This window comes from Plecotus auritus (assembly GCF_963455305.1).
Source record: "Plecotus auritus genome assembly, chromosome: 10".
In the NCBI taxonomy this organism is placed as follows: domain Eukaryota; kingdom Metazoa; phylum Chordata; class Mammalia; order Chiroptera; family Vespertilionidae; genus Plecotus; species Plecotus auritus.
Window position 1 is genome coordinate 36,246,542 of NC_137785.1, and position 10,664 is coordinate 36,257,205.

The 10,664-nt window shown below is 52.7% G+C and overlaps 2 protein-coding genes across 2 annotated transcripts; both read right to left on the reverse strand.

Moving 5' to 3' along the window:
• Positions 1-1,204: 1,204 nt before the first annotated feature.
• On the reverse strand, positions 1,205-2,691 carry LOC308235997 (interferon lambda-3-like; the record flags this gene model as incomplete). Its single annotated transcript, XM_080645213.1, has 6 exons — positions 1,205-1,330; positions 1,418-1,501; positions 1,604-1,747; positions 2,006-2,083; positions 2,400-2,581; positions 2,682-2,691. The coding sequence occupies 6 exons, from the start codon at positions 2,689-2,691 to the stop codon at positions 1,232-1,234; spliced, it is 597 nt and encodes a 198-aa protein (XP_080501339.1). The 3' UTR covers positions 1,205-1,231.
• A 3,577-nt stretch (positions 2,692-6,268) lies between these two features.
• On the reverse strand, positions 6,269-7,714 carry LOC308235998 (interferon lambda-4-like; the record flags this gene model as incomplete). Its single annotated transcript, XM_080645214.1, has 5 exons — positions 6,269-6,367; positions 6,535-6,609; positions 6,845-6,988; positions 7,068-7,139; positions 7,547-7,714. 5 exons carry the CDS (start codon positions 7,712-7,714, stop codon positions 6,269-6,271), a joined length of 558 nt encoding a protein of 185 aa, XP_080501340.1.
• Positions 7,715-10,664: the final 2,950 nt, after the last annotated feature.

Consider the following 10,664-nt stretch of genomic DNA (forward strand, 5'->3'; position numbering starts at 1 on the left):
AGCAACAGGTATTTGCATAGTCTCAAAGTCTCTCCACATATTTAGTATAAAGAGAAAAACAGTAATTCTACAGTGGAGAAACTTGGCAGGCACCATCTAAACATTTTTTAAAAATAAAATCTATTCCAATTGCAGGGTCTATTTTATACGTAGAGCACAGCTCAACCTTCACTAGCTACATTTCAAGTGCTGAGCTACATGTGGCGTGTGGAGCATGTTAAACAACGTAGCTCTACATGGACCCTGCTGTCTAGACTTCTCATCACGTACAATGATAAATGTTGTTATTAAGGCACGTTTATTTCACGTGGTTTACATGTAACAGAATGCATCTAAGTGATCCACTCACATACCCTCAAAGAAACCACACACGCACCAATCACTCACGTACTGTGTTGGGAGAATAGTGGCCCCAAACGCCCAGCCGAATCCCTGGAACTGTGAATCTCTTATGTGACCTGGCAAAAGGACCTCGCAGAGGTAACTGAGCTTTATAGATGTTAAAAGAGAGAGGTTATCCTGGATTATCCATGAGCCCCGACTAAACACCGAGTCCTTAAAAGCAGAGAACTTTCTCCAGCTGGAGGCAGAAGGGAAATGTGGTGGAAGGAGCAGGCAGAGGGATGCCAGGCGCGAGAAGCATGTGACCGGGGCTGCGGGCTCTGAGATGTAGGTCCATGTGCCAGGACCTGCAAGAGGCTGGCAGGAGCTGCGGACGGACGCTTTCTGCAGCGGGAACGGGAACCTCAGTGTTACCACTGCAGCGAGGGAGTAGAACTCTGCCAACAGCTTGACTGAGCTTGGAGGTGGGCCCTTTCCTCCCAAGGCCTCCCTAGAAGAATCCCACCAGCCACTCTTGGACTTCAGCCCTGTGAGACCCCTGGCGGAGAAAGGGGCTGAGCCACCCAGAGCTCTCATCTATGGAACTGTGAGATACTAAACTTGTGTGGTTGGAAGATGCTAAGTTTGGGATACCTTGTTATGGCGGCGAGAGAAAACTAATCCGCACAATCATACACGCAGTCCCACAGCACAGGAAACATCTTTTTCTTACCATTTATTTGAACAATTCTTACAAAAAGTAGAAAAATAAATATTTTATCGGGTCTGAGTTTGACAATTCACACACATAAATGCATAAATAGTGGTTGGGTGGCAATAAATTAAGAAAAGTGGGGGATGCATAAATAAAACCCAAGATGCTGGGACAGGTGGCAGGTGAGCCTCAGGGTCACACACACAGGTCTCCATCAGCGACACATTTCAGGTCACGGGCGAGGAGGCGGAAGAGGTTGGATGTGACAGAGGCTTCAAGGCAGCCACGGGATTCCTGTGGAGAGGAAGGGACAGGTCAGTGGCTGTTCATCATCTGGGCCCCAAGTTGTCCCCAGAAACTGGTCCCTCCCCAGTCGCTCACCTTCTTCTCAGCCTCCTGGAGGCGGTGCAGCCATTGGCGGAGGTGGCCCCGGGGCCTGGGGCCTGCTGTGGACTCAGCTGGGACCTGTGGGCAAAGGAGGGTGGTGAGTGAACAGGGTCTCAGACACAGGGCGACATATGGGTGGTCAGAGCCCACAGACATGGCCTGGGAGCCCAGAGCACTCACACAGGCCTGAAGCTTGGAGTGGACGTGGTGCAGCGTGTGAAGGGGCTGGTCCAGGATATCCCCCAGAGTCGAGTTAGCCACGGTCCCCAGGACCTTCAGTGTCAGGGCCAGCTCAGCCTCCAAGGCCACAGGGCGCTCCCACACCTGAGCAGGGGAGACAGACGGGTGAGGGCTGCATGTGAGAGAGAACAGGTGAGGAGGGCTGAGGAAGGAACAGGGGAAGGGCAGGAGAGAGTAGAGAGGGAAGGTCAATGTGAGCAGGTGAGGAGAAGAGGTCAGGGGGACTGCTGGGGAGGCAAAAACACAGAGAAAAGTGAGAAGGAGAAGGTGAAGGGGCCACCTAAGAAGCCAGAGGAGCAGGGCCAGGTGAGGGCAGGGCTGGGCCTGAGTCTCCCAACTCACCTGCAGCTGCCTCAGGTCCCAGGTCCTGGGGAGTGGGCGGGAGCTGCAGCTGCAGTTCCTCAGCAGGAGGGACTCTTCCTGGAGAGCAAGGCAGAGGTCAGCCCACAGCTGGAGGGCTGGAGGTTGACCCTGCAGTGGGGTGGAGGATGGCTAGCAACAGGAGCAGGGGGCTAACGTCCCAAAGGATGGTGGAGGCATCTCCAGTGCAGAAGAACAAGAGTCAGCCCACAGCAGCAAGAGCAGGAGGTAGGCCACTGTGCGAAGGGTGGAGGTTAGCCCGGGGAAGGAAGGGTACAGGTCCACCTTGAGCCAAATGGGCCTGTGACCCACAGAGGGAAGGGTGGAGGTTCGCCCACAGCGGGGTGGGGGGGAGCCAAGATGGAGGGAGACTCACCAAGGCATCCTTGGCCCTCCTGAAGGCCTTCATCTCTTGTGGGGACAGAGACTTGAACTGGGCCACGTGGCAGCCCCTTGCACCCAGGAGGCTCCCGAGGGGCGTGGGGACGGGAACTGCTCCTGTGCTGGTCAGCACCGTGGTCACCAGCATCAGCACCAGCGGGCCACACCCAGCCAAGGCTATGTTAGGGAAGGATGGCAGATGAGGGGACAGAGTGTCAGGGGCTGAGGGTGGGGGCTGTGGGGAGTGAGGGTCATGGGCTATGACATGGAGGCTCACCCAGCTGCATCCTGGTCTCTGGTCTCTGGTCTCTGTCCCAGGTGGGGATCCAAGTGTCCTCTCAGAGGCTGTCACTTGGGTCTCACTCAGCCTTGTTTGGTGTCTCTGGCCTCAGTCTCCTCTTCCGGGTCTCAGCCGGCTGCTCGGTCTGTGTCCCTGAACTTCCAGCTGGACTGCGATGCAATTCCTCCCCGAGCTCCATGGTGCAGCTTTTGGCCTGCACAGGCTGGCAATCCCAGCTGATGTAGGAAAAGTGAAAACACACCTGCCACTAGGGGAGGCCCCAGGCTGGGGAAGCCCGTGCAGGGCGGGGCCTTGAGCCAGGTGAGCAGCTGGAGGGAAACAGAAAGTGACACACACTCAGGTTCACCTACAGGAGGTGAGGTCCCAACCGAATCCTAGCATAAGGGCAGCCTCAGCCCCACAAAGAGGGGATGCCTTCCCGCCGGACACCCCCAGCAGGGAGAGGAGGAAGGCACCTCCAGGGCGCCACCAAGAACGTGGAACTTCCAAGAAGGAGGCTGTCAGGGGAGGGGAGAAGATGAAGGGAGAAGGCTGCTGGGCTGGGGGGGTGGGGGGTGGGGGCTGGAGGAGAGAGTCAGCAGGACAAAGCAGCCCAGAATTAAGAGAGGAGACCAACTCTTCCCTCCCCCCCCCCCCCCCCCCCGCCCAGCAGGGACCGAGAAAGAAGGGGAGGAGGGGAGGGGAGCTGACAAACATCTTTAATTGTCCAGACTCGAGGCACCCAGGGATAGGAGTCTCTGCTAGGGACATGGGGTGTAGCCCAGGGCTTCAAGGGATCCTGCTCAGTTGTGACAAATGCCTCCATTCACTCACCAAGTATTACTCAGCCTCCACCATGTTTCAGGCACTGCTCAAGGTGCCGGGAACAGAGCAATGAAAAACAACAACCCATAAAACAAAACTTGTTGGAGCTTTTTTATAAAAAACAAACAAACAACTTTACTGTATTGACCTTTAGAGAGGGAGAGGGAGAGAGATGAGAGGGGGGAGGCATTAATGTGAGAGTGAAACATGTATGTGAAAGGGAAACATTGATTGGTGGCCTCCCACACGTGTCCCGACTGGGAACAGAACCCCAAACCTGGGCATGTCCTCTGACCAGGAATTGAACGGTGACCTTTCACAGGGGAGGACGCTCCAACCCCTGAGTCACACCACCCAGGGCTCATGGGCCTTTTTACTAGAGGGAGCAAGGCGGGGGGGGGGGGGGTAAGCACTCAGTGTATATTACATCAGGTAACAGAAAATGAAAGCACAAAAGTGAGGTGACAGCAGAGTGTAGGAGGGGGCTGCACTGAGTGAGGCCAGAAAAATCACATTTGAGCAAAAACTTAAAGTGAAGAGTGAGGGAGTGAGCCTTGTTAAGATGTGAAAGGAAAGCCGAAACCGGTTTGGCTCAGTGGATAGAGCGTCGGCCTGCGGACTGAAGGGTCCCGGGTTCGATTCCGGTCAAGGGCATGTACCTTGGTTGCGGGCACATCCCCAGTGGGAGGTGTGCAGGAGGCAGCTGATCGATGTTTCTCTCTCATCGATGTTTCTAGCTCTCTATCCCTCTCCCTTCCTCTCTGTAAAATATCAATAAAATATATTAAAAAAAAAAAAGATGTGAAAGGAAAAAAAGACACCCCACCCCCGGATATGGGGAGTACTTTATGCCTCCCCCCATCACGGAGGCTTTGCCACAATGTAGTATTGAAGCCATGATAACATCAGGGGCACACTGTAGTTTGCCTACATTTTTAAATATGAGTAACATTGGTAAAGTGAGCAAGAAGCTTAGTGTTGTGATGTGTTTTAAAAATAAAGTCTCCAGCCCTCGCTGGTTTGGCTCAGTGGATAGAGCGTCGGCCTGGGGACTGAAAGGTCCCAGGTTCGATTCCAGTCAAGGTCACATGCCTGGGTTGCGGGCTTGATCCCCAGTAGGGGGCGTGCAGGAGGCAGTCGATCAATGATTCTCTCTCATCATTCATGTTTCTATCTCTCTCCCTCTCCCTTCTGCTCTGAAATCAATAAAAAAAAGTTTATTAAAAAATAAATAAGTAAAATAAAAATAAAGTCTCCTGCTTGGGCAGTGTGGCTCAATGATTGAGCATCAACCTATGAACCAGAAGGTCAGGGTTGGATCCCTGGTCAGGCACATGCCCAGATTGTGTGCTTGGTCCCCAGTAGGGGCCATGCAGGAGACAGCGGGTCAATGATTCTCTCACCATTGATGTTTCTATCTCTCTCCCTCTACTTTCCTCTCTTGCTCAAATCAATAAAAAACAATATTTTTAATTATATCTATTTTTTAAATATATTTTTATTGATTTCAGAGAGGAAGGGAGAGGGAGAGAGATAAAAACATCAATGATGAGAGAGAGTCATTGATTGGCTGCCTCCTGCATTGACCCCCCACTGGGCATGGAGCTCACAACCCTGAGAATGTGCCCTTGACAAAATCAATCCAGGACGCCCCATTCCATAGGCTGACAATCTATCCACTGAGCAAAATCGGCTAGGGCTAAAGATATATATATTTTTAAAAGAGCATGCACCATGGAGCTAAAGGGTCTGGGATTCAAACCTGGCTCTACCCTCACCAGCTGTGTGACCTTGACAAAGAGCCCTGCAGTTGGCAGCAAAGACCTCTAGCCCACAGGCTTGGACAAATAAAGAAGTGCACTCGTTTGTGTACGGAGGTGTGTGTGGTTATTTAATAGAGACTATTAATTGAGACCATCCTAAGCCTCCACTGGAAGCTTTACAGATGCTACTTCAATGTACACGACTCATCTGCAAAGGAAGGATAGTGATGCCATTGTATAGATGAGGAAACTGAGGCCACAGAGAAGTAATTTGCCCAGTCACACCATGATTAAGTGGCAGGGTCAGAGTTGAACTCAAGTCACCTGATGGCCCTGGCTAAGCGTTTTTCACCGAAAAGTGCCGCTCAGGGTGATCACAGGGGAACAACCAGTGTAGATGCAAGAATATCTAATAATGAAAGACAGAGTAGCCCATTACTCAGGGATTTCACAAATACAAAAGACACACGGGTGACAGAATCCAAAATACTGCAGTAACCTAAGGACTTCAGGCCCTTTCACTGCCAAACCCCTTAAGGGATGAGGCCTCTCCAGTGGAGAGATGCAGCGTCACAGATTCATAGAATCTCATAGGAGACACTGAGGGCTCAAACCAGGGCGTGGGAACTGCCATGGAGACTCGCTCTGGGCTTCTGGTGCCCAGAGAAGTAGAGCCTTGTCCATGGTACGTGGTCAGCGTCCCCCGTGGACTCAGGACTCAAGTCTCTTCCTGACACACAAGACCCCCTGGAAGATCTCAGGGCAATGCACTCCGCAGAAACGTCCCTGCTTCCAGGGGACGCGCTATCCTCTCCGGAAATGTCCCCGCACTCCATGGCGCACTCAGCGCAGGCCATCGAGGTGAGGCCAGCGGCAGCAGAGTCTCCTGAGCTCCAGCGCCCACTGGCTGCAGACCTGCCTGGACCAAAGGGCAGCACAGAGCCCCGACCTAAGCCGCCCGCCTGCGGAGCCCCGGGTCCCGCCTCGCAGCCGGGCTCAGAGACAAGGCCCCGAGTGCGCCGCCAGCTTCAGGTCCCACGCGAGCAGGCGCAGGAGGTTGAAGATGATGGTGGCTTCATAGCACCGAGGCGAGTCCTGGAACCCGGGAAGGAAGCGAAGCGGGGCTGAGGCAGCGATTTCCTCGTCAAGGGCTCCTCGGTCCTGGCCGCTCCACCACACGCGACCCCACCCCACCCCACCCCACCCCACCCAGCCCCAGCCCCAGCCCCGCCGTCTACCCGCTCCGCGCCCGCGCCACTCACAGCTCTCCGCCTTTGGGGATGCCTCCTGGGTGCCCGCAGGGCCTTCCTTGAGGAGCCTGGCCGCGCCAGCTCGAGCTGGAGGGGGCACAGGAGGTAGACGAAGGAGGCGAAGGGACCCATCTCCCACCAACTCAGCCCACGAGCCTCCCAGCCCAGCCCTGCGGGCAGCAGCGGGACGCGAATTGTGTCTGGACGGGTTGGGGCTCCGCGAGACAGAGACAGACGGAGAACCGGGCGACCTAGCTGTGGGGCGGGAGAGCGCGGAGCAAGCGGGTGGGGGGTGGAGGGGCCGGGCGCGGGGGACACTCACGCAGGCCACCACGTCCCTCCTCGCGGACGCCAGCAGCTCCAGGGTTGGGGCGACGCCGGGAAACAGCTCGGGGCTGGGCAGGCTGCTCAGCACGGCCTGGGCGTCCGAGAGGTCCCGGGCCACCAGGCGGAGCCCTGCGCACGACTGCGGGGACTTGGCGGAGTTAGAGACGCCGCGACCGCGGCCCTGCCCTCCCGCCCCCACGCCGACCCGCGGGCCTCACCCAGGGCAGCGGGCGACCCCTCCGTGGGCGGAAGGAGCAGTTCCGCGGCCTCCAGCTCAGCGTCTCTTCCTCCTGGGCGGGACAATGGTGGGGCTGAGGCTGCGCCCCTCGCCTGTGCCCTGAAGTGCGGGGATGCCGGCGATTCCTGCACGGAACCCGACTGTGTGGTCCAGGATGGTCGTGCGCATTGTGCACGGAACCACAGAGCTCCCCGAGGACGAGGACGGGAAGGGGAATGAAATGCAACCCTTGCGGAGCACCGCACCCCGACGTGAGCCGGGTCCGCCTGGGGGCGCCCTTTTGTGAATGGCAGGAAGGTGCTTTCTGTGCTTAGGGTGCCTCTGGTCAGAATTCAGACCCTGAGATCCGAGATGCGCCTGCGTGACGCCAGGATGCCAGGGCCCCTCGGGATAGGGACCAGGATCCCGACCCCAGCAGGACCAGCGTCCCCTGGGACTGGGGGTCTGGGCATCACTCACGTAGTGGTCCCTCAGCGCCTTGACCGCCTCCAGCGCCCTGGGGTCCAACCAGCGGTAGTGAGAGAGGGAGCAGCGCCTGCGTTCAGTCACATCGGGGTCCGCCACCACGTTCACTGTCACCAAGACCCACAGCCCCACGGACACCGCGGCTGCACCACTGGGCCTCATCTCTGCTCCTGCACAAAGCCAGGGACGTCGGGGAGTCCGAGGGGAAGGCCCGGGCCCAGCCCCCGCCTCCTGTTACACTGGCAAGGGGATGGATGTCAGGGGGCTGGCTAGGCGCACCCGCAGGGGGAGAGAGGCTGCGGGCCCTGAGACCCCTCCTACCCTCAGCCTCTCTCCCCTCACTGCTCACCTGCAATGTGGCCTCGGTGCTGGAGCTGGGCTTGCCTTCCACTGTCCCCTGCCAGCTGACCAGAGTGTTGTCCACCTTTGACAGCGGTGTCTGCACCTCCATGGCCGCTTTTATGCGCCTGGCTGAGGAATGGTGAGCGGCTGGGCTTCCCCGTTCAGGGTATGTTTTCGGAACATCAGCGCTGGACGCTGGCCCAGTGGGATGCTGGCTTAGGCCTGAGGACTTTGCCTGCCTGTGCCCGGGTGCCAGCAATGGCTCCGGCCGCACTCTCTGTCACCAGTTCTCCTTTCACCCTCTCTGTAGCCTCTCTTTCATCAACTTCCTTGTCCTTTTCTCTGTTTAATATAATAATGAGTCCTTATTAGTGCTTACTGTGTAGTGGGTGCTGTTCTAAGTAATTGATACAGACATCTCATTTAATTGTCAAAAAGAGACTATCCCAATGATATCCTAGGATTACTTCTGTTTTATGGAGAAGAAAACTGAGGCACACCGACGTGAAGGTACTTTTCCAGTTACAGTGAGTGTCAGAGGGAGAATGTGTACCCACATACTGCACAGCTTCAAAGCTTCTTATCTTTGCTGTATTTGCTCCTAAATATCTGTCTCATCCTTCCTCTATATGTGTCTTCATCTCATCCCACCTCTCTGTCTTCCCTGTGTGTGTGCCTCCTGTGTTGTCTTGTCTCTTCTTCCCACTCTGTCTCGTCTTTGTCTACTCCATCTCTCTCATTCCTCTTTCAACAGATAACCAGGCCAGGGTCTCTATGTCTCTCTCTGTCTGTCTGGATCAATCTTCTGTTTTAGTTTAAAAATAAAATCTACTATTTCTTTTTCTGACAAAATTAACAATGCAGGCTTATGACTAAAGCCTGAAAAATACAGAAGTGCATTAAGGAGAAAAACCCCACCTATAACTTCACGCAATTCTCTCCCTTCATCCCACATCTGGAATAATTTTTCCAATGTGTAGAAATTTTACATATATTTATTTGTGCCAAAGCAGCTCATTCATTGCAAAGATTCAGTCCATACAAAAAGATACAACTTGGAGAATTAAAGGAAGTCCTCAATAAACCTTCTTGAAGGTCATTCTTTTTAACAATTAGTAGCTATTACTCCTCCCCCCCCCCCCCCACTTTATGAACAATTTCTGCCTAAATGGAACCAGGCTGTCGAGTGTGGTTGCCTGCTTTTGGTGTCTCATTTGCATTCACCAGATCTTTATTATGCTGTATCAGTTAGGGTCCCCAGCAGAAAACCAACAGCCCGATCCATTTAGGATAATTTGAGGTGGGTTTAATACCAGGGAGTATTTACAAAGGGATTGGATAGTGAAGGGAAAGGACAGGGGGTAGTGCAAGGCCTTGGGGCCTTCCTGGGAGGGGGTCTGTCATCTCTAGGCCTGAAGGAAGGGGAGAGGGGAGGGAGTGGTTACCTGAGCTGAGAAGGAGAGAGTCCTGTGCACAGGTCAAGGAAACAGACAAGTTGTGGTGGCCCTGAAGGGAAGAAGCCTGACCTCTCAAAGAATAAATAGTCTCCTTCCCCTCTTCCCAGTCCTAGTGCTAGGCTCCCAATTGGCTGCACCTGATGAAGGTCAAATGCCAGGCTCCTGGGGCCCAGAGCAGAGTAAAAGAGTGGGAAGAGTGGGCCTGGAGGGGCAATGGAAGACATCCCACATATACCGCTATTAAGGCCCTCATTCTGCAGGTCATTTAATAACCAATCCCCTTTTGGTGAGCATTGATGTTACTTTGGGTATTTTGTTAAAGCCATGGTTATCAAGGCCAGGGAGAGGGAGGGAGCAATATTTTTATTCTCTTAACAGTGTCCTTCATAGAACTGAATATTTACATTTGAATGAATTCATACTCATAAATTTCTTCCTTTCATGGATTATGCTTTTGGTGTATCTAAAGTCATCACCAAGCAAGCCCAAGGTGCCCTCATTTTTCCCTCTCTATATTCTAGTTTTATAGTTTTGCACTTTACATTTAGGCCCATGATACATTTTGAGTTAATTTTCATGAAACGTGTAAGGTCTGTATCCAGATTCACGTTCTGTGCAGGTGAATGTCCTGTTGTTTCAATACCATTTGTTGAGAAGACTATCCTTTCTCCAGTGAATTGCCTTTGCTTTTTTCTCAAAGATCAGTCAATTATATTTGTGTGGGTCTACTCCTGGACTCTCCATTCTGTTCCATTGGTTTATCTCTCCTTTCTCCAATACCACAATGTCTTGATTACTATAGCTTTAGAGTAAGTGTTGACATCAGGTAATATTAGCCCTCCACCTTTGGTCTTATCCTTTAATGTTGTGTTAGTTATTCTGGGTTATTTGAATTTCTGTGTAAACTTTCAGTTTGTCAATATCCACAAAATAACTTGCTAGGCTTTTGATTGGATTGCATTGAATATATAGATTAAATTGGGAAGAAATGACATCTTGACAATATTGAGTCTTCCTATCCATATGCTTGGATGGAATATCTTTATTTTTAGATCTTTGATTATTTTCACAGAGTTTTGTAGTTGTTCTCATCTAGAGTTTGTTCATATTTTGTTAGATTTGTATCTAGGTATTTCACCTTGAGAGGGCAAATGTAAATGGTGTTTGTTATTTCAAATTCAAGTTGTACATTGCTATTATACAAACAAACAATTGTCTTTTGTACATTAACATTGTATCCTGAAACTTTGCTATAATCACTTATTGGTTCAGACATGTTCTTAAATGCATAATATTAAATACACAGGACTATG